The sequence below is a fragment of the Zophobas morio genome, unplaced genomic scaffold (genome assembly GCF_036711695.1).
Source record: "Zophobas morio isolate AGI-343-1 ecotype UQ-CSIRO unplaced genomic scaffold, CSIRO_AGI_Zmor_V1 ptg000031l, whole genome shotgun sequence".
Lineage (NCBI taxonomy): Eukaryota > Metazoa > Arthropoda > Insecta > Coleoptera > Tenebrionidae > Zophobas > Zophobas morio.
In genome coordinates, this window is record NW_026972136.1 from 1888552 (window position 1) to 1912904 (window position 24353).

Below are 24353 nucleotides of genomic sequence, written 5' to 3' on the forward strand. Positions count from 1 at the left end.
TCGACATTGGCCTGAGTGCACTCTGGTCTGTAGATCAAACAAGTACTGTAATTCATGTAACCTGAATTAAAATGAAGGAAACAGTAAGCAGCTTGTAATATCTGTTCAATTGGTCGAAAATAAAACGCGTCGTTAAAAATATTTTGACATTTTTTCTATTGGATTTAGTTAATTTTATTCCTAGTTAGCAACAAACACTGTTGCCAACATAGGTCGAGGTGTCCTCAACCGTCACTTAATTTAAACTGTGACGCTTCTCTATGTTCTCTGCTAGAAGCTTAGCTTTCCTTTCTCCATTATTCGTCCGAGGTGTATAACTGTCTGCCTATACCTCTAAACCAACTAATAAGAATAAGTGTACCAACTTGTACCTTTTCACGGTCGAGGGAAGAAATAAGTGACACGGAACGATTCTCTAATCTATTTATCTCACATAAAGTATTTGTACACTTACATCCTATACTTACAACAGAAACATGATTAAAATATGGTAAGTTGATCAGTCATTCGTTGTTATTTTACAAAAAATGGCTATTGCATAATGAGTAAAATGGCTAAATAATCACTATCAACTATCGAATAATATCGATTTGTACAATGACAATCGTTAAAATTCTAACATAACAGAGATCACTTTTTGCAGCTTTGACACTAGGAGCTTCCACTTGGCGAGCGCAAAAAGCAATAGAATAAATAGCTTAACACTTAAAATTAGCTTGAAAGAGTCCTTAGTACATCATCCCCGGATGGACGCCGCTTCCTCGCTGGAAGTACACGTTGGGGTTGCTGCTCAGGGTGGGCTCGAGGGTGGTGTACACGTTACCGTCGTCCGGTCGCAGGAAAACGCCACCTGAAAAAAACAAACTTGCGTTTAAAACTGTCCCACTTTCGATCAATCGGCTCTCCTAAGCAGAAATTAAATTAATTCGAGCCGTTGAGTACTGTTAAACTCATTAAGAGCAGAGTGCCCGGTAAATAGGGATTCCGATCGAAGCAATTTAAAATTCATTAAGGAACTTCTGTGGCCATATATAGCTGAATTTATTAATTAAACAATTAGTAGCTTTAAGTGTAATAAATTACCGGATTTAATTCGCCGGATAATGATACTGATCCAAACACGATAATTTATCATTTTATTGTCTGGGGAAAAAAATTGATGCTTTACGATGGTCTCAATAGCCGTAATTGGTACTCTCTTCTTCAAACTATCATCCGTTAAAACCGGAAAACTGTTTCATGATACGCTAATTTATTTAATGCATTGCTTTCATCTTACGTGATTGATATGAGAGAAAAAGTCGAGGCGAGGCCGCATTTTTGCGCTTAACGACGTTAATTTTAATGTTGTAATGCGTTTACCGTGACGTTAAAAATTGATTGAAAGTTATTTTGACTGAACTTCAAAAATGTATAAACATTTTTGGCGATTTTTGTTTTTTGATAGCCTCGAAGTCAAAAACAGGGCCATAAATTACACTTTCGCAGTTTTTTTGACTTGAATTTTTCAGTTCTTCGATTTATCTTTTTTTTTGTTTTTTTTTTAGTTTTTCAATTTTCTAATTTTTGAATTTTCGGTTTTTTGATTTGAGTTTCTCGAGTATTCAACTTTTATGTTGTCTATTATTCGACTTTTTAATGTTTGGATTTTATAATTTTTTGTTTTTCAATTTGAATTTTTTCAATCTTCAGTTTACGACTGATGGATGTTTCAATTTTTAGATTTTGCAGTTTTTCGATTTGCAATTTTTCGGTTTTCAATTTTTATTTTTCAACTTTTAGATTTTTTAGTTTCATGATTTTTCATTGGCTGGAAGTTATTTTGATAGAACTTCCCTTGTCCCTGAAGAACAATCGAGCAAATCTTACTTCTTTGAAATATTATATTTTTTGCTATTTTTGTTATTTGACAACTCAGTTGAATATTTCAGTTCTTCAGTTTTAATTTTTTTTTTCGTTTCTTCAGTTTTTAGATTTGCAATATTTAGAGTTTTCAAGTTTAAATTTTTCATGTTTTCAGTGTTTTGATTGGGAAATTTTTTTTCAATGTGAAATTTTTTAATTTTTTGATATGCAATTTTTCGGTTTTCAATTTTTCATTTCTCAACTTTTAGCTTTTTTAATTTTTCGTTTTTTCAACTTTAGATTTTTCAGTTCCACGATTTTCCAATTTTTTGTTCTTCAATTTTTGTTTTGTTGAGAGTTATTCTAGTTTTCGTTTCTCGATTTTTCAATTGTTCATTTCTTCAGATTTTCGATTTAGAATTTTTCGTTTCGGTTTTTTATTTCCTTTATTTTTAGAATTTTTCGATTATTCAATTCCGGTTTTCTTAATTTTTCGTTTTTTCAGTTTCAATTTTTTTTCAATTTTTCTCCAATTTTACTACATGCAATTCTTCGAGTTTTCATTTTAAAATTGTTCAGTTTACGATTGTCAACTTTTGGATATTCCAAATTTTAGATTTTGCAATTTTTCGATTTGTAATTTCACGAGTTTTCAGTTTTTTCGATTTTTTAATTTTCCATTTCTTCAGTTTTTCGATTTGCAATTTTTTTTCGGTTTTTGGCTTTCTTTATTTTTCCAGTTTTTTGGTTTTTCTTCTTTTTTTCTTCTGATTTTGTAATTTGACTTTTTTTATGTGGAATTTTTCATTTTTTGGAATTATCAATTTTTCGAATTTTCAAGTTTAAATTTTTCAGTTTTCCAATTTTCCAACTTTGAATTTTCAGTTTTTCGATTTGCAATTTTTAGTTTTTGTTTTCCATTTTCTCTATTTTTCTATTATTCGACTTTTAATGTCTGGGTTTTATAATTTTTTGTTTTTCCAACGTCAATTTTTCCAGTCTTTCGTTCTTTCAATTTTTCGATTTCTAGTTTTTCAATTTTTCATGTTTTTGGTTTCCTAGTTTTACGATACGCAATTTTTCGAGTTTTCATTTTAAAATTTTTCAGATTTTTGATTTTCTAACTTATGGATGTTTCAATTTTCAGATTTTGCATTTTTTTGGATTTGCAATTTCTCGATTTTTCAATTTTTCATGTTTTCAGTGTTCTGATTGGAAAATTTGTTTTCAATGTGAATTTTTTTAATTTTTTGATATGCAATTTTTCGGTTTTCAATTTTTCGATTTTTCAACTTTCAATTTTTTTAATTTTTCGTTTTTTCAACTTTAGATTTTTCAGTTCCATGATTTTGCAATTTTTTGTTCTACAATTTTTGTGTTGTTGAGAGTTATTTTAGTTTTCATCTCGATTTTTCAATTTTTCATTTCTCCAGATTTTCGATTTACAATTTTTCGTTTCGGTTTTTTTTCCCTCTATTTTTAGAAGTTTTCGATTATTCAATTCCGGTTTTCTTAATTTTTCGTTCTTTCAATTTCAATTTTTTTCAATTTTTCATTTTTTAAGTTTCTCCAATTTTACTGCATGCAATTCTTCGAGTTTTCATTTTTAAATTTCTCAGTTTACGATTGTCAACTATTGGATGTTCCAAATTTTCGATTTTGCAATTTGTCGATTTGTAATTTCACGAGTTTTCAATTTTTTCGATTTTTTAATTTTCCATTTCTTCAGTTTTTCGATTTGCATTTTTTTGTTTCGGTTTTTTAGTTTCTTTATTTTTTCAGTTTTTTGGTTTTTCTGTTTCTTTTTTTTTTCTTCTGATTTTATAATTTGACTTTTTTTATGTGCAATTTTTCAGTTTTTGGAATTAGCAATTTTTTGGTTTGCAAATTTTTCGGTTTTCAATTTTCCGATTTTTCTCACTATTAGATTTTTTAAAATTGTCATTTTTTCAGTTTTAGATTTTTCAGTTCCTTGATTTTTCAATTTTTCATTTCTTCAGATTTTCGACTTCGGTTTTTCATTTCCTGTATTTTTAGAAGTTTTCGAATATTCAATTCCGGTTTTCTTAATTTTTCGTCTTTTGAATTTCAATTTTTTTCAATTGTTAATTTTTTTTAGTTTCTCCAATTTTACTACATGCAATTCTTCCAGTTTTCATTTAAAAATTTTTCAGTTTATGATTTTCAACTTTTGGATGTTTCAAATTTTAGATTTTGCAATTTTTCGATTTGTAATTTCACGAGTTTTCAATTTTTCCGGTTTTTTTAGTTTCCTTATTTTTTCAGTTTTTGGTTTTTCTTTTTCTTTTTTGCTGATTTTGTAAATGGACTTTTTTATGTGGAATTTTTCAGTTTATGGAATTATCAATTTTTCGGTTTGCAAATTTTTCGGTTTTCAATTTTTCGATTTTTTAACTTTTGGATATTTTAATTGTCGTTTTTTCAATTTTAGATTTTTCAATTTTTCGATCTTTAATTTTTCCATCTTTCAGTGTTGGAGTATTCGACTTTACAATTTTGACGAATTTTTCGGATTTGAAAATCGAGAAATTGAAAAATCAAAGATTGAGAATCTGAAAAATTATAAAATCGAAAAAAAAACGAAAAGTTATAAAATCGAAATAAACATTAATATAATAAAGGAAATGAAAAAAATGTGATCGAGAAAATGAAAATTAAAAATCAAGAACTGAGGAAACGAAAAATTGAAAAATGTGTAAGTCGAGAAATTGGAAAAAGTAAAGTTGAAAAAACGAAAAGTTATGAAACCGAAACATTGAAGAATGAAAGAAAAAGTAAAAAGGAGAAGTTGTGATATCAAAAATTTGGTCGAAGGTAGATAAATACAGATTTTTCGAAAAATTGTTTGTTAGGTTTGATTTTCTTCTTTCATAATAAATTGGATACATAAATTTTTTTGGAATTTTAAATTTCTCGATTTTTAGTTTTTCAATTATTCAATTTTTCGTTTCTTCACTTCTTCGATTTGCAATTTTTCGATTACCCACTTTCCTCAGTTCACAAACTTTTCCGATTTTTTAGTTTCCGATTTTAATTTTTCCAGTCTTTCGTTTCTTCAATTTTTGAATTTCCAATTTTTCTATTTTTCATGTTTTTTGGTTGCTCAGTTTTACGATACGCAACTTTGGAAGTTTTCATTTTAAAATTTTTCAGATTTTTGATTTTCTACCTTATGGGTGTTTCAATTTTCAAATTTTGTATTTTCTTGAATTTGCAGTTTCTCAAGTTTTCAATTTTTAATTTTCAGTTTTTAGATTTTTCAATTTTTCATGGTTTCAATGTTCTGAATGTTCGGTTTTTCAATATTAAAATTTTTAATTTTTCGTTTTTTCAACTTTAGATTTTTCAGTTCCATGATTTTTCAATTTTTTGTTCTACAATTTTTGGGTTGTTGAGAGTTATTTTAGTTTTCATCTCGATTTTTCAATTTTTCATTTCTTCAAATTTTCGATTTACAATTTTTCGTTTCGGATTTTTTTTTCCTTTATTTTTAGAATTTTTCGATTATTCAATTCCGGTTTTCTTAATTTTTCGGTTTTCAATTTCATTTTTTTTTAAGTTTCTTTAATTTTACTTTTGCAATTCTTCGAGTTTTCGTTTTTAAATTTTTCAGTTTATGATTTTCAACTTTTGGATGTTCCAAATTTTAGATTTACAAATTTTTCGGTTTGTAATTTCACGAGTTTTCAATTTTTTCAGTTTTTTAATTTTCCATTTCTTCAGTTTTTCGATTTGCATTCTTTTTTTTTGGGGTTTTCTTTTTCTTTTTTTTCTTGTGATTTTATAATTTGACTTTTTTTTATGTGGAATTTTTCAGTTTTTGGAATAAGCAATTTTTCGGTTCGCAAATTTTTCGGTTTACAATTTTTAGATTTTTTAGTTGTCGTCTTTTCAATTTTAGATGTTTCAGTTTCTTGATTTTTCAATTTTTCGATGTTTCATTTTTCGATTTTTAATTTTTCAATTGCCGGATATCTAATTTTTCGATTTTTCCATCTTTCCATCTTTCAGTGTTGGAGTATTTCGACTTTACACTTTTCACGATTCTATGATTTTTCGAATTTACAAATTTTCTTCTTTCTAATTTTTCGATTCCAAAATATTTTAAAAATTGGAAAATCGAGAAATTGAAAAATCAAAGATTGAGAATTTGAAAAATTGAATAAACGAAAAGTTATAAAATCGAAATAAACATTAAAATAATAAAGGAAATGAAAAAAATGTGATCGAGAAAATAAAAATTAAAAATCAAGAATTAAGGAAACGAAAAATTGAAGAATGAAAAAATTGAAAAATGAAAGAACATATAAAAAGGAGAAGTTGTAATACACATTTTCGAAAAATTGTTAGATTTGATTTTCTTCTTTCCAATTGTTGGATGCATTGATTTTTTTGGATTTTTAAATTTCCCGATTTTTAGTTTTTCAATAATTCAATTTTTCGTTTCCTCACTTCTTCGATTTGCAATTTTTCGATTCCCCACTTTCATCGATTCACAAATTTTTCAGATTTTTTAGTTTCCGATTTTTAGTTTTTCTATCTTTCAACTTTTCCAATAAAAAAACTTGAAAAATTGCGAAATTGTAAAATTGAAAAACCAAAAATGTAAAAGCGAAAAAGTATAAAAAGAAAACTAAGAAACTTAAGAACTGAAAAAGTTCAAAATCGAAAAATCGAAATATAATATAATAATAATAATACTAATAATAATTGAGAAATTTTAAAAATTGAGAAATTGAAAAATCGAAGATTGCAAATTGAAAAATTAAAAACTGCGAAACTGAAAAATTGAAAAATGAAAACTTGTAATACCGACAAATTGCAAAATTGAAAAATTGCAAACTGAAAAATTGAAGAAACGAAAAATTGAAAAATTTGGAAGTCGAGAAAAACTGAAAAAAGTAAAGATGGAAAAACGAAAAATTATGAAGCCGAAGCATTGAAAAACGAAAGAAAGTGAAAAACGAAAAGTTGTGATTACAAAAATTTGTAAAATCGAGGAAAAAGGAACAACGAAAAATTACCTCATTCAATTTTTTTTGAGTCACCGTGTATAAGTAATTTTAAAATCTAAAAGTGAATTGATAAACCACAATATATTTTGCATATTTCAGAGAGGATTTATTTGAAAAAAAAAATGGAAATGACGTCATCAATATAATTTAATTTTTTTCCCAAAAATCTCGATGTCTGGGATGAAAACTCAACCCGGATTCATATACCACAAGTCCAGGAGGATCTTCCTGTATGGAATTAAAATTAGGGGTCACGAAAGGTCGAGAAAATAAGAATAGCTGACGCTCGCGAAGTAAAAATCAAGGCGAATTCATAAACCACAAATACAGGACTTCATCATCAGACTATCCGACTGTGATTTGCGTTGTTTTTTTTTTTCTGAGAGCACAGTACTTAGCTGTATCAAATGACGCGGCATTTGCATGTAACGTTTCGCCTCGTGGTTACCGTACCTTGCGGCAGGACGAACTCGTGAACTAAGCCTCGATTGCCAAACTCGACTATTCATACCGACTCAACAGTTTCTCTTTGATTTAGATTAGCTCATGACTTAGAGTGGTCACCGTTGGATCTTGATCGTTTAGTCAAGCACAAAGCCGAGGAGGAAATTTTCGGGTGCGGGTACAGCCCATGCAATTATTTTCGATGATGTTTTACGTTATCTGCTGTTGGGAAACGCGGATTGAGCTGTGACAGCGGTTACAGTGTTCCCGATTTTGCAACGTAATAAAACGGCTCGGGTTACATGAGCTATAATTCTAATTTAGTGGGTAAAAAGTCGCGGATTTGTCAACAACTGGGTCTTAATTACGTTATTATTTTATGATATTCAGATGTCGATGGACGAGTTTCGTAAAGTGAAACCGGTAGGTTAAAAACAAAGCGGATTTGGTAAAGCGCGGTTTTTGGGTGCAGTTTGTGAAATAGAAAATTTTGAGGTGACCTTTTTTGATACTTCGTTAAAAACACTGTGAGAATTTGTTGGCGATAAAACCATAAGTTTCGCTGAGGAACTGAGAATTTTCTGTGAATTTTTAGAGAATTTCTGTCAAAGTCCAATTGTTCAAAATAGAATTTTTGGCTTTTCCCAAGCACCTTCGAAAATTACCACAAAAGATTATTTTGTTGACTTCCACCTTCAGAAATTGTTTTGGGCCTTATTTCTTCGAAAATATCCACCATTTTTGCAAAATCACCAAAACCAACTGTAGCAACTTTTGGGGTGGTTTACAGATTCCATTTTTAAACCGAATTTTTCGAAAATTTTTGGTTCAGGACAATCAACAAGCTGTTTTTCGATTAAGTTAGTCGAAATCTATATCTCAGACTTTATTGCAAATTTCTAGACAATTCGCCAAAATTTCAATTTTTCCAAACAGAATTTTTAACTTTTTCCATGCACTTCGAAAATTGCTAAGAGAGTCTTTCGTTCACTTCGACCTTCAGAAATCGTTGTCGGCGTCAATTCTTCGAAAATAAGTACCATTTTTGGAGAATCGTCAAAACGAAATATAGCAATTTTAGGTAAACTTGACAAATCACATTTAGAAACCATATTTTTTGAAAATTTTGTTCGGGACCATGAAAACATTATGTTTTACAATTTAGTTCGTCGAGATATACATCCCAGGATTTTTTGAAAATTTTTAGATAATTTCGCCAAAAATCATATTTTTCAAATTGTAATTTTTTACTTTTTCCAAACACCCTTGAAAATGACCAGAAAAGATTCTTTTGTTGACTTTCACCTCCACAAATTATTTTCAGCCTCATTTATTCGAAAATATCTACCATTTTTCAAAATCACCAAAGCGAACTGTAGCAACTTTTGGGGTGCTTTTCAGATTCCATTTTGAAACCGAATTTTTCGAAAATTTTGGTTCAGGACAATCAACACGCTGTTTTTCGATTTAGTTCGTCGAGATCTATATCTCAGACTTTATTATGAATTTTTAGACAATTCCCCAATATTTCAATTTTTCCAAACAGAATTTTTGACTTTTTCCATGCACTTCGAAAATTACTATAAGAGAGTCTTTCGTTCACTTCGACCTTCAGAAGTCGTTGTCGGCCTCAATCCTTCGATAATAAATACCATTTTTGGAGAATCGTCAAAACGAAATATAGCAATTTTTGGTAAACTTGACAAATCATATTTAGAAACCACGCTTTTTGAAAATTTTGTTCTGGGACCATCAAAACATTATGTTTTACAATTTAGTTCGTCGAGATGTACATCTCAGGATTTTTTGGAAATTTTTAGATAATTTCACCAAAAATCCTACTTTTCAAATTGTAATTTTTGACTTTTTCCAAACACCCTTGAAAATGACCAGAAAAGATTCGTTTGTTGACTTTCACCTCCACAAATTGTTTTCAGCATCATTTGTTCGAAAATATCTACCATTTTTGAAAAATCACCGAAACGATCTGCAGCAACTTTTGGGATGGTTTACAAATTCAATTTTGAAACCGAATTTTTCGAAAATTTTGGTTCAGGACAATCAACAAGCTGTTTTTCGATTTAGTTCGTCGAGATCTATATCTTAGACTTTATTGTGAATTTTTAGACAATTCCCCAAAATTTCAATTTTTCCAAACAGAATTTTTGACTTTTTCGATGCATTTCGAAAATTACCAAAAGAGTTTTTCGTTCACTTCGAACTTCAGAAGTCGTTGTCGGCCTCAATTCTTCGAAAATAAGTACCATTTCTGGAGAATCGTCAAAACGAAATATAGCAATTTTTGGTAAACTTGACAAACCACATTTAGAAACCATATTTTTTGAAAATTTTGTCCGGGACCATCAAAACATTATGTTTTACAATTTAGTTCGTCAAGATATAAATCCCAGGATTTTTTGTACATTTTTAGACAATTTCACCAAAAATCCTATTTTTCAAATTGCAATTTTTGACTTTTTCCAAACACCCTCGAAAATGACCAGAAAAGATTCTTTTGTTGACTTTCACCTGCACAAATTGTTTTCAGCCTCATTTATTCGAAAATATCTACCATTTTTCAAAATCACCAAAACGAAGTGTAGCAACTTTTGGAGTGGTTTACAGATTCCATTATGAAACCAAATTTTTCGAAAATTTTGGTTTAGGACAATCAACACGCTGTTTTTCGATTTAGTTCGTCGATATCTATATCTCAGACTTTATTGTGAATTTTTAGACAATTCCCCAAAATTTCAATTTTTCCAAACAGAATTTTTGATTTTTTCCATGCACTTCGAAAATTACTAAAACAGAATATTTCGTTCACTTCGACCTTCAGAGGTCGTTGTCGGCCTCAATTCTTTGAAAATAAGTACCATTTTTGGAGAATCGTCAAAACGAAATGTAGCAATTTTTAGTAAACTTGACAAATCTCATTTAGAAACCATATTTTATAAAAATTTTGTTCGGGACCATCAAAACATTATGTTTTTCAATTTAGTTAGTCGAGATCTGTATTCCAGGATTTTCTGGAAATTTTTAGATAATTTCGCCAAAAATCCTATTTTTCAAATTGTAATTTTTGACTTTTTCCAAACACCCTCGAAAATGACCAGAAAAGATTCTTTGGTTGACTTTCACCTCCACAAATTATTTTCAGCCTCATTTATTCGAAAATATCTACCATTTTTGCAAAATCACCAAAACGAATTGTAGCAACTTTTGGGGTGGTTTATAGATTTCATTTTGAAACTGAATTTTTCGAAAATTTTGGTTCAGGACAATCAACACGCTGTTTTTCGATTTAGTTCGTCGATATCTATATCTCAGACGTTATTGTGAATTTTTAGACAATTCCCCAAAATTTCAATTTTTCCAAACAGAATTTTTGACTTTTTCCATGCACGTGGAAAATTATTAAAAGAGTCTTTCGTTCACTTCGACATTCAGAAGTCGTTGTCGGCCTCAATTCTTCGAAAATAAGTACCATTTTTGGAGAATCGTCAAAACGAAAGATAACAATTTTTGGTAAACTTGACAAATCACATTTAGAAACCATATTTTTTGAAAATTTTGTTCGGCTATAATCAAAACATTATGTTTTTCAATTTAGTTAGTCGAGATCTATATTCCAGGATTTTTTGGAAATTTTTAGATAATTTCGCCAAAAATCCTATTTTTCAAATTGTAATTTTTGACTTTTTCCAAACACCCTCGAAAATGACCAGAAAAGATTCTTTTGTTGACTTTCACCTCCACAAATTATTTTCAGCCTCATTTATTCGAAAATATCTACCATTTTTGCAAAATCACCAAAACGAACTGTAGCAACTTTTGGGGTGGTTTATAGATTTCATTTTGAAACTGAATTTTTCAAAAATTTTGGTTCAGGACAATCAACACGCTGTTTTTCGATTTAGTTCGTCGAGATCTATATCTCAGACTTTATTGTGAATTTTTAGACAATTCGCCAAAATTTCTATTTTTCCAAACAGAATTTTTGACTTTTTCCATGCACTTCGAAAATTGCTAAAAGAGAGTCTTTCGGTCACTTCGACCTTCAGAAGTCGTTGTCGGTCTCAATTCTTCGAAAATAAGTACCATTTCTGGAGAATCGTCAAAACGAATTATAGCAATTTTTGGTAAACTTGACAAATCACATTTAGAAACCATATTTTTTGAAAATTTTGTTCGGGACCATGAAAACATTATGTTTTACAATTTAGTTCGTCGAGATATACATCCCAGGATTTTTTGAAAATTTTTAGATAATTTCGCCAAAAATCCTATTTTTCAAATTGTAATTTTTGACTTTTTCCAAACACCCTTGAAAATGACCAGAAAAGATTCTTTTGTTGACTTTCACCTCCACAAATTGTTTTCAGCATCATTTGTTCGAAAATATCTACCATTTTTGAAAAATCACCGAAACGAACTGCAGCAACTTTTGGGATGGTTTACAAATTCCATTTTGAAACCGAATTTTTTGAAAATTTTGGTTCAGGACAATCAACAAGCTGTTTTTCGATTTAGTTCGTCGAGATCTATATCTTAGACTTTATTGTGAATTTTTAGACAATTCCCCAAAATTTCAATTTTTCCAAACAGAATTTTTGACTTTTTCCATGCACTTCGAAAATTACCAAAAGAGTCTTTCGTTCACTTCGAACTTCAGAAGTCGTTGTCGGCCTCAATTCTTCGAAAATAAGTACCATTTCTGGAGAATCGTCAAAACGAAATATAGCAATTTTTGGTAAACTTGACAAATCACATTTAGAAATCATATTTTTTGAAAATTTTGTCCGGGACTATCGAAACATTATGTTTTACAATTTAGTTCGTCAAGATATAAGTCCCAGGATTTTTTGTACATTTTTAGACAATTTCACCAAAAATCCTATTTTTCAAATTGTAATTTTTGACTTTTTCCAAACACCCTCGAAAATGACCAGAAAAGATTCTTTTGTTGACTTTCACATGCACAAATTGTTTTCAGCCTCATTTATTCGAAAATATCCACCATTTTTCAAAATCACCAAAGCGAACTGTAGCAACTTTTGGGGTGCTTTTCAGATTCCATTTTGAAACCGAATTTTTCGAAAATTTTGGTTCAGGACAATCAACAAGCTGTTTTTCGATTTAGTTCGTCGAGATCTATATCTTAGACTTTATTGTGAATTTTTAGACAATTCCCCAAAATTTCAATTTTTCCAAACAGAATTTTTGACTTTTTCCATGCACTTCGAAAATTACTAAAAGAGAGTCTTTCGTTCACTTCGACCTTCAGAAGTCGTTGTCGGCCTCAATTCTTCGAAAATAAGTACCATTTTTGGAGAATCGTCAAAACGAAATATAGCAATTTTTGGTAAACTTGACAAACCACATTTAGAAACCATATTTTTTGAAAATTTTGTCCGGGACTATCAAAACATTATGTTTTACAATTTAGTTCGTCAAGATATAAGTCCCAGGATTTTTTGTACACTTTTAGACAATTTCACCAAAAATCCTATTTTTCAAATTGTAATTTTTGACTTTTTCCAAACACCCTCGAAAATTACCAGAAAAGATGCTTTTGTTGACTTTCACCTCCACAAATTATTTTCAGCCTCATTTATTCGAAAATATCTACCATTTTTGCAAAATCACCAAAACGAACTGTAGCAACTTTTGGGGTGGTTTACAGATTCCATTTTGAAACCGAATTTTTCGAAAATTTTGGTTCAGGACAATCAACACGCTGTTTTTCGATTTAGTTAGTCGATATCTATATCTCAGACTGTTTTGTGAATTTTTAGACAATTCGCCAAAATTTCAGTTTTTCCAAACAGAATTTTTGACTTTTTCCATGCACTTCGAAAATTACTAAAAGAGAGTCTTTCGTTCACTTCGACCTTCAGAAGTCGTTGTCGGCCTCAATTCTTCGAAAATAAGTACCATTTTTGGAGAATCGTCAAAACGAAATATAGCAATTTTTGGTAAACTTGACATATCACATTTAGAACCCATATTTTTTGAAAATTTTGTTCGGGACCATCAAAACATTATGTTTTACAATTTAGTTCGTCGAGATATACATCCCAGGATTTTTTGGAAATTTTTAGATAATTTCGCCAAAAATCCTATTTTTCAAATTGTAATTTTTGACTTTTTCCAAACACCCTCGAAAATGACCAGAAAAGATTCTTTTGTTGACTTTCACCTCCACAAATTGTTTTCAGCATCATTTGTTCGAAAATATCTACCATTTTTGAAAAATCACCGAAACGAACTGCAGCATCTTTTGGGATGGTTTACAAATTCCACTTTGAAACCGAATTTTTCGAAAATTTTGGTTCAGGACAATCAACAAGCTGTTTTTCGATTTAGTTCGTCGAGATCTATATCTTAGACTTTATTGTGAATTTTTAGACAATTCCCCAAAATTTCAATTTTTCCAAACAGAATTTTTGACTTTTTCCATGCACTTCGAAAATTACCAAAAGAGTCTTTCGTTCACTTCGAACTTCAGAAGTCGTTGTCGGCCTCAATTCTTCGAAAATAAGTACCATTTCTGGAGAATCGTCAAAACGAAATATAGCAATTTTTGGTACACTTGACAAATCACATTTAGAAACCACGTTTTTTGAAAATTTTGTTCGGGTACCATCACAACATTATGTTTTTCAATTTAGTTAGTCGAGATCTATATTCCAGGATTTTTTGGAAATTTTTAGATGGTTTCGCCAAAAATTCTATTTTTCAAATTGTAATTTTTGACTTTTTCCAAACACCCTCGAAAATGACCAGAAAAGATTCTTTTGTTGACTTTCACCTCCACAAATTGTTTTCAGCCTCATTTATTCGATACTTAATATCTACCATTTTTGCATAATCACCAAACCGAACTGTAGCAACTTTTGGGGTGGTTTACAGATTCCATTTTCAAACCGAATTTTTCGAAAATTTTGGTTCAGGACAATCAACACGCTATTTTTCGATTTAGTTCGTCGAGATCTATATCTCAGACTTTATTGTGAATTTTTAGACAATTCGTCAAAATTTCAATTTTTCCAAACAGAATTTTTAACTTTTTCCATGCACTTCGAAAATTGCTAAAAGAGAGTCTTTCGGTCACTTCGACCTTCAGAAGTCGTTGTCGGCCTCAATTCTTCGAAAATAAGTACAATTTTTGGAGAATCGTCAAAACGAAATATAGCAATTTTTGGTAAACTTGACAAAACACATTTAGAAACCACGTTTTTTGAAAATTTTGTTCGGGTACCATCACAACATTATGTTTTTCAATTTAGTTAGTCGAGATCTACATTCCTGGATTTTTTGGAAATTTTTAGATAATTTCGCCAAAAATCCTATTTTTCAAATTGTAATTTTTGACTTTTTCCAAACACCCTCGAAAATGACCAGAAAAGATTCTTTTGTTGACTCTCACCTCCACAAATTGTTTTCAGCCTCATTTATTCGAAAATATCTACCATTTTTGCAAAATCACCAAAACGAATTGTAGCAACTTTTGGGGTGGTTTTCAGATTCCATTTTGAAACCGAATTTTTCGAAAATTTTGGTTCAGGACAATCAACACGCTGTTTTTCGATTTAGTTAGTCGATATCTATATCTCAGACTGTTTTGTGAATTTTTAGACAATTCGCCAAAATTTCAGTTTTTCCAAACAGAATTTTTGACTTTTTCCATGCACTTCGAAAATTACTAAAAGAGAGTCTTTCGTTCACTTCGACCTTCAGAAGTCGTTGTCGGCCTCAATTCTTCGAAAATAAGTACCATTTTTGGAGAATCGTCAAAACGAAATATAGCAATTTTTAGTAAACTTGACATATCACATTTAGAACCCATATTTTTTGAAAATTTTGTTCGGGACCATCAAAACATAATGTTTTACAATTTAGTTCGTCGAGATATACATCCCAGGATTTTTTGGAAATTTTTAGATAATTTCGCCAAAATTCCTATTTTTCAAATTGTAATTTTTGACTTTTTCCAAACACCCTCGAAAATTACCAGAAAAGATTCTTTAGTTGACTTCACCTCCACAAATTGTTTTCGGCCTCATTTGTTCGAAAATATCTACTATTTTTGAAAAATCACCAAAACGAACTGTAGCAACTTTTGGGGTGGTTTACAGATTCCATTTTTAAACCGAATTTTTCGAAAATTTTTGGTTCAGGACAATCAACAAGCTGTTTTTCGATTTAGTTCGTCGATATCTATATCTCAGACTGTTTTGTGAATTTTTAGACAATTCGCCAAAATTTCAGTTTTTCCAAATGAATTTTTGACTTTTTCCATACACTTCAAACATTACTAAAAGCGAGTTTTCCGTTGACTTCTACCTTCAGAAGTCGTTGGTGGCCATATAATTCTTCGAAAATGTCTACCATTTGTGGAGAATCGTCAAAACAAAATATGTATAGCAATTTTTGGTAAACTTGACAAATCTCATTTAGAAACAGAATTTTTGAAAATTTTATTTCGGGACCATCAGGACGCTATGTTTATCGATTTAGTTCGTCGATATAAGTATCTCTGAATTTAATGTGAATTTTTAGACAATTTCGCTAAAAGTTCAATTTTTCAAATCGGAAATTTTGGATTTGATTTTCGAAAATTACCAGAAGAGATTCTTTTGTTGACTTCAACCTCCCAAAACTGTTTTTGGCCTCATTTTCTTCAAAAATTGCTATCATTTTTCACAATAAACAAAATATAGCAATTTGTGGGAGACTTTACAAATTTTTCAAAACGGAATTTTTGAATTTTTCCCAGCCAGCTTCTCGAAGTACTACCTCCTGGTAATTCTTTAATTTTATACCTCTCTTCTAAATTACGCAAGCGTCTCTCTTCATAAATTCTCTTTTTAGTTCTGCACAACAAATTACACTTCTTTCTTTGTTGTTTATATTTCTCCACTATCTCCCTACTATATGCGCTTCCCAACGTTAATAAGCGTAGCAGAAGATAAGCGGTCTCGTGGTCTAGTGGTCAGGTCATATCTCTACTTCTTGCAAATGAACTTTTGGCATTTTGGACTCAAAGTTCACTGCTCAGTACCAAAATAAGGACCGACAAAATTAAGAATGAAACGGGTATAAATGACAAAACGAGTAAATGTTAGAAGGATGCTACCTGAAGAGTTAAAAAGCCCATTGTCATCCGGTTGCCAAAAACCTCACAAACCAGCCGAAATAAAACCCACTTGGTTACATCAGCCGAAAAGCTGGAACAAGCGTCAAGTAGGTTTTAAATTATCTTAATGATCCGACTTGGTCTTGGAATGCCCATCCGGCTCATCAGTCCGAGAGAACCGCAAGGACCTGCAACACCGCCTCGAATTTTTACAATTAGGAGCTATTTTTACACACCGCAATAACAATAAATCTAAAAATGATGACATTTCAATTGCCATTATTCATTTTTATTGTCTTGCATTATGTTCGCTTTTCACGGATGAAATTACCATCGCGTTGTTTTAAATTATGGGGACGTTCGGTTCTGCGAGACGAGAAAAATGTAAATTTCGCAAGGTGAACCTTGTAATTGTTTAACCATTGTAGTTTTTTCTAAAATTATTTAGTAGTGAAAATTTTCTCGACGTGTGCTTGAAAGTGGAGCACGGCAAACTCGAACACAATAAGAATAATTTTAAACACACTCTCCTAGTGGTTCGTTTGCAGAATGGCAGATTATATCCGGTTATTATTATTAACAAGTCAATAAATGGTAATTCGGTTTGATTGAATGCTCTGTCAACACTAATGCAAGGAAATACAGCCAATAACGCCGTTGTTGATACAGCAACAGTTATTTAAATTGCCGTCAATTTCTGTAATCCTCGAACTAGACAGCGTTCAGGTACTTCACAAGCGTTCGGAAATCTCATCTCCCCACGCACTAATTGGATGTCAAGGAGTGTATTTTGCTGAAACGAGCCGCGAGGATTCAATTCAGACTTCCGAAATTATTTCAGGAGTGCGAATAGAGGAGGCGGGCTTTATTGCCTCACTAGCAGGCGGATAATTCACGAGATTTAATAAAATTTAATAATGCTGTAGCTTTTTATGGAACGTTAGGTCGCTCACGACATGTCGGAAATGCCCTCGCTACGGTAATATCGGTTAATTGCTACGGCTGCTAACAGCGGATTTAATTGCCGGGTTATTCCAGAAATTTCGCTCGGGTGGAGCTCGTTTCGAACAGTTTTTTAATTTACCTACATCGAATTGATGCAGTTTTTGTTCCTTAGAGAAACCTATGGTTTTAAAGCAAACAAAGCAACTTCTTAGAATTTTCGAAGATCCTTGCGGAAAAGTCAAAAGTTGGACTTTTGGTGAAATTGTCTAAAAATTCACAAAACATTCTAGGATATGGATCTTGACGAACTAAATACAAAAATATAGTGTGTTGATGATCCCAAACCAAAATTGTCAAAAAATTCGATTCCAAAAATTGCTGTGTCATTTTGACGATTCTGCAAAAATGATAACTAATTTCAAAGAAATGAAGTCGTAAATGACTTCTGGAGGTCGAAATCAACAAAAGATTCTCTTCTGGTAATTTTCGAAGATGCGCGGGAAAAAGTCAAATATTCCGTTTTGAAAAATTGAACTTTTGGCGAAATTGTCTAAAAATTCACAAAAAATTCTAAGATTCTCGACGAACTAAATCGAAAAATCTAACATGCTAATAGTCCTGAACCAAAATTTTCGAAAAATTTGGTTTAAAAATGGAGTTTGTCAATTTTCCCAAAAACTGCTATATTTCGTTTTAGCAATTCTACAAAAATAGTAGTTATTTTTGAAGGTCAAAAAGTTCACAAAAAATCCGAGAAAAACCTCGACGAACTTAATCAACAAACATGCGCCTTGATTTTCCTGAAGCAAAATTTTCGAATTGGTTTCAAATGATATTTGTGAAGTATATCAAAAATTACTATACATGGAAGCTATTTTTGGAGATGCGGCGAAATTGTCAAAAAAATATGAGAAGAATTAAATCGAAAAACACAGTGTGTAGATCGTGCCGAACCAAAATTTTCGAAAAATTAAGTTTCAAAATAGGAATTGGAAAGTTTTACAAAAATTGCTATATTTTATTTTGACGATTTTTGGGAGGTTGAAGTCAACAAAAGAATCTCTTCTGGTAATTTTCGAAAATCAAATCCAAAGTTTCTGTTTTGAAAAATTGAACTTTTAGCGAAATTGTCTAAAAATTCACAATAAATTCAGAGATATACACCTCGACGAACTAAATCGATAAACATAGCGTCCTGAGTCCCGAACTAAAATTTTCAAACATTCTGTTTCTAAATGAGATTTGTCAAGCTTACCAAAAATTGCTATACATATTTTGTTTTGACGATTCTCCAAAAATGGTAGACATTTTCGAAGAATTATATGGCCGCCAACGACTTGAAGGTAGAAGTCAACGGAAAACTCGTTTTTAGTAATGTTCGAAGTGCATGGGAAAAACCCAAAAATTCCGTTAAGAGAAATTGAAATTTTGGCGAATTGTTTAAAAATTCACAAAAAAGTTTGAAATATAGATCTCGACGAATTAATTCGAAAAACAGCTTGTTGATTGTCCTGAACCAAAATTTTCGAAAAATTCGGTTTCAAAATGGAATTTGTAAATCACCCCAAAAATTGCTACAGTTCGTTTTGGTGATTTTGAAAAAATGGTAGATATTTTGGAATAAATGAGGCTCAAAACAATTTGTGGAGGTGAAAGTCAACAAAATAATCTTTTGTGGTAATTTTCGAAAGTGCTTGGGAAAAAGCCAAAAATTCCATTTTGAACAATTGGACTTTGACAGAAATTGTCTTAAAATTCACTAAAATTTCTGGGATGTATATCTCGACGAACTAAAGTGAAAAACATAGCGTTTTGATTGTCCCGAACCAAATTTTCAAATAATATGGTTTCAAAATGGCATTTGTAAAGTATCCCCCCAAAATTGCTAGATTTCATTTTGGCGGTTCTGCAAAAATGGAAGCTATTTTCGAAGAAATGAAGCCCAAGACAACTTGTAGAGGTCGAAGTCAACAAAAGAATCTTGTGTGGTAATTTTCGAAGATGTTTGGGAAAAAGTCAAAAATTCCGTTTTGAAAAATGGGACTGAGCGAAATTGTCTAAAAGTTTACAAAAATTCTGAGATTAAAGTAGATCTCGGTGAACTAAATCGAAAGACAAAAAATGTATGGTCCTAAACCAAAATTTTCGACAAATTCGGTTTGAAAATGGAATTTTGTAAAATATCCCAAAAGTGCTTGGGACAAGGTCAAAAATTCCGTTTTGAAAAATTTGACTTTGGGCGAAACTGTCTAAAAATTCACAAAAAAACCTGACATGTAGATCTCGACGAGCTACTTCGAAAACAAAGCGTTCTGATAGTCATAAGCCAAAATTTTCGAAAAATTCTGTTTCAAAATGGAATTTGTCAAGTACATATACCAAAAATTGCTGTATGTCATTTTGGCTATTCTAGTAGCTATTTTCGAAGACATGAAGTCAAAAACAACTTCTGAAGGTCGAAGTCAACAAAAGAATCTTTTGTGGTAATTTTCGAAGGTGCTTGAGAAATAGCCAAAAATTCCATTTTGAACAATTGGACTTTGACAGGAATTCTCTAAAAATTCACAAACAATTCTGAGTGTAGATTTCGACGAACTAAAGAGTAAAACAAAACTAAATCGAGTGGAGCTGATTTCGAAGACAGTTTTCCACTGGAGTTGCACCTTTTTAGTTTACTTACACCGAATTGTTGCAACTTTAGTTCCTCAGTGAAACTTATGGTTTTATGGCAAACAAATTCTCACAGTGTTTTTAACGAAGTATCAAAAACGATCACCTCAAAATTTTCTATTTCAAAAACTCCACCCAAAAACCTATCAGCCAATCAGTCGTATATTAGTACTATTACAAAATCGAAATTTACAAGAAAATCTCTAGTTCAATTTCCAAAATGTATGACAATCAGCCATATCGTATAAAATGCTAGCCCCGCCCACCCTCCCTCTATTTTCTTGGAAGAATTGTGATTTGCTAGAAAGTCTTTTCTTAGCAAATACTAGCCCCGCCCACCCGCCCTCTGTTTTCTTGGAGGGTATATCATTTGCCAAAATCTAACTACCAATTTTATTTATGTTTAGTATAACATCATTCATTTTATTCAGCGCGAACAAAATTAATCACTGAAATGGAGGCAGGGTGGGTGGGCGGGGCTAATTATGTTCTGTGGAGTGAGAGTAGAAACTAATAGAATCTAGGATGTGAAAAAAGAAAAAAAAGCGCGAGTTGCAATTTTTTTGCTATATTATTTCCTATCAAATTTATTTCTTATTTCGTGCACTTGACATGACTTAAGAGAAATTAAAAAAAAAAATGTAAAAATTACCATAGTTCAATTGGCGATACTGGAAAAACGGTAAGAATTACCAAAAACACAGGCCGAAAATTAATTCTGGATGTCAAAATCTTCAAGAAAATCTCTAGCCCAATTTCGAAAATGTGTCAAAATCAGTCATATCTTATAAATTGCTAGCCCCGCCCACCCGCCCTCTATTTTCTTGGAAGATAACTGATTTTCTAAATCTAGTCTTTGGGGGGGTATATCATTTGCCAAAATCAGTTTTATCTTAGCAAATACTAAACCCGTCCACCCGCCCTCTATTTTCTTGAGAGGTATAACATTTGCCAAAATTAGTCTTATCGTAGCAGCAAGTACTAGCTCCGCCCACCCCTACTCTTCTCATTCTAACAACTAATTTTATTTCTGTTTAGTATAAGATCATTCATTTCATTCAGAGCGAACAAAATCAATCACTGAAATGGAAGCAGGGTGGGTGGGCGGGGCCAATTATGTTCTGTGGAGTGATAGTAGAAACTAATAGAATCTAGGATGTGAAAAAAGAAAAAAAAGCGCGAGTTGCAATTTTTTTGCTATATTATTTCCTTTCAAATTTATTTCTTTTTTCGTGCAGTTGACATGACTTAAGTGAAATTAAAAAAAAAATTGTAATAATTGTCATAATTCAGTTGGCGATATTAGAAAAACGGTAAGAATTTCCAAAAAAACAGTCCGAAAATTAATTCTGGATGTCAAAATCTTCAAGAAAATCTCTAGCCCAATTTCGAAAATGTGTCAAAATCAGTCACATCTAATAAAATGCTAGCCCCGCCCACCCATCCTCTATTTTCTTGGAAGATACGTGATTTGCTAAAAACAGTCTTATCTTAGCAAATACTAACCCCGCCCACCCGCCCTCTATTTTCGTGGAAGATACATGATTTGCCAAAACTAGTCTTTGGAGGGTATATCATTTGTCAAAATCTGTTTTATCTTAGGAAATACTAGCCCCGCCCACCCGCCCTCTATTTTCTTGAGAGGTATATCATTTACCAAAATTAGTCTTATCGTAGCAGCAAGTACTAGCTCCGCCCACCCCTACTCTTCTCATTCTAACGACTAATTTTATTTTTGTTTAGTATAGCATCATTCATTTTATTCACAGGAGACAAAATCAATCTCTGAAATGGAGGCAGGGAGGGTGGGCGGGGCTAATTATGTTCTTTTGTGGAGTGAGAGTAGTAACTAAAGAATCTAGGATGTGAAAAAAGAAAAAAAAGCGCTAGTCGCAACTTTTTTGTTATATTATTTGCTATTAAATTTATTTCTTATTTCATGCACTTGACATGACCTAAAGTGATATTACAAAAAAATTGTAAAAATTGTCATATTTCAGTTGGCGATATTAGAAAAATGGTAAAAATTTCCAAAAAAACAGGCCGAAAATTAATTTTGGATGTCAAAATCTTCAAGAAAATCTCTAGCCCAATTTCGAAAATGTGTCAAAATCAGTCATATCTTATAAATTGCTAGCACCGCCCACCCGCCCTCTATTTTCTTGGGAGATATATGATTTGCTAAACACAGTCTTATCTTAGTAAATACTAGCCCCGCCCACCCGCCCTCTGTTTTCTCGGAAAATGCATGATTTGCTAAAAGTAGTCTTTGGAGGATATATCATTTGCCAAAATCAGTTTTATCTTAGCAAATACTAGCCCCGCCCACCCTCCCTCTATTTAATTGAGAGGTATCATTTACCAAAATTAGTCTTATCGTAGCAGCAAGTACTAGCCCCGCCCACCCCTACTCTTCTCATTCTAACGACTAATTTTATTTATGTTTAGTATAAGATCATTCATTTCAATCAGAGCGGACAAAATCAATCACTGAAATGTAGGCAGGGTGGCTGGGCGGGGCTATTTATGTTCTGTGGAGTGAGAGTAGAAACTAATAGAATCTAGGATGTGAAAAAAGAAAAAAAAGCGCGAGTTGCAATTTTTTGCTATATTATTTCCTATCAAATTTATTTTTTATTTCGTACACTTGACATGACTTAAGTGAAATATAAAAAAAAACAGACCGAAAATTCATTCTGGATGTCAAAATCTTCAAGCGGGGCCAAAACCTGCTAAGATAAGACTTAACAATATTAAGAGTAGTCACTGAAATGAACAGAGGGTGGGTGGGCGGGTCTATTGCTTGTTCATAAAACTAGAAACTCCATTTCACTACTTTATTTTATTTAGTGTAAAATGGGAACTGAATTCTATTTTGATAAGCGGACAAACCTAAGATTTAAAACAAAGTTGTTAATGACTGAGAAAAAATATATTCATACATACATTCGAGCGACCCAGTATATGCGCATATTTTGACAAATATTTGTTAATTATTTCAAAAATTTCTTAAATAACAACATGAGAATATAGAAAATTTCATCACCGATGATCAAATTAGTGCATCCTGTGAGAAAATCGTTGTGACCATACAAAAATTGAGTTATTAAAGACGCAGCGATTTATTTCGGAATCCTTTACCTTTTAATTACACGTTACATGAGAAAAATGATAATTTATACCCAGGCCTTTAATTGCTACTACCGTTTAGTAATAGTGAAAGTAGTGACAGTGAACCATATCTGAGAACCCACTTCATTCTTAACTTAACAAATAATTTTCCCATCTATTTAAACACTAGAAAAACTTGTATGTGACCCACTACGAAAATTTACTACGTGAAGTTCGCTTAGTGTATAATTTACCTGTAACATACAATTAGCCACATAATTAATAGGAGACACCGTCATTGTACATTTTAATTGCAACTTGTACACACTTTTACGCGGAGAAATTTCAACAAAACTGAAAGCAAAGGGACTTGTTTGTACCCCTTTCCCTTGACTTAATGAGGTACATGTGCCACATAATTGCTAGAAAAGTAGAAATTTTTTCTGCATTTAATATAATAATAATTTATCGCATAAAAACTCGATGATTTCTTTGTGAATAAATTATCTAAAACTCAAACCGAGCACCATATGGTCAGCAATGTCACTCAGATTGTTGCGTATGATTTCTAAGGCTGTGCTGCGTGATTTTCCTAAGCATGTTACAAATGGCTTTAAATAGGTGCACGTTGGTACACAGTTTCTGGGAACTCTCTCATATCGTATATCAACAAAAAGCGAAATTGTTAAGCAACAACAACGTCGGCGTTCCCAAAGACTAAGTTGCGCGCATAAATTTCAGTTTCATCTTCTTCTTGCAACAGCGGTCATATTTTAACAATTAGTTACACCGTGAAATGGGAATTGATTTTTTTTAAGATAAATTGGTTCATTATACAAGGCAATGGCTGTTATTACCTTTTTAACGGTTGTTTTTATGAGGTGGTTAGGTTTTGCTTGTTTTGTGGGAGCCTGCTATTTTTCAAAATTTAACGTAGTTCGAAGACTTGAAATGAGAAGAAATTTGTACTGAAGCAACTTTGAAAACAACTCTTTCGACGAAAATCAGTCTTTTCTTAATCTTGTTGCTGTTCTTGAAGTTCTCAAATTTCTCAAATTCGTCAAAATTTTTTAATTCTCAAAATGTTTCATGATGTTAAGATGTTTAAAGTTCTGAAAGTCTTTATACTTCCCAAGTTCACAAAGTTTTTGAAATTTTTT

General features: G+C 31.5%; 1 protein-coding gene across 2 annotated transcripts in view; it reads right to left on the bottom strand.

Annotated features, from left to right (window-relative positions):
* Positions 1-409: 409 nt before the first annotated feature.
* Positions 410-24353, bottom strand: part of LOC135139472 (uncharacterized) — a 78996-nt gene continuing 55052 nt past the window's right edge. For both annotated transcript variants that reach the window (XM_064069714.1, XM_064069713.1), the window contains one exon: positions 410-850. In XM_064069714.1, coding sequence (XP_063925784.1) covers positions 729-850 — 122 coding nt within the window. In that variant the 3' untranslated portion in view covers positions 410-728. The remainder of the gene's footprint in view (positions 851-24353) is intronic.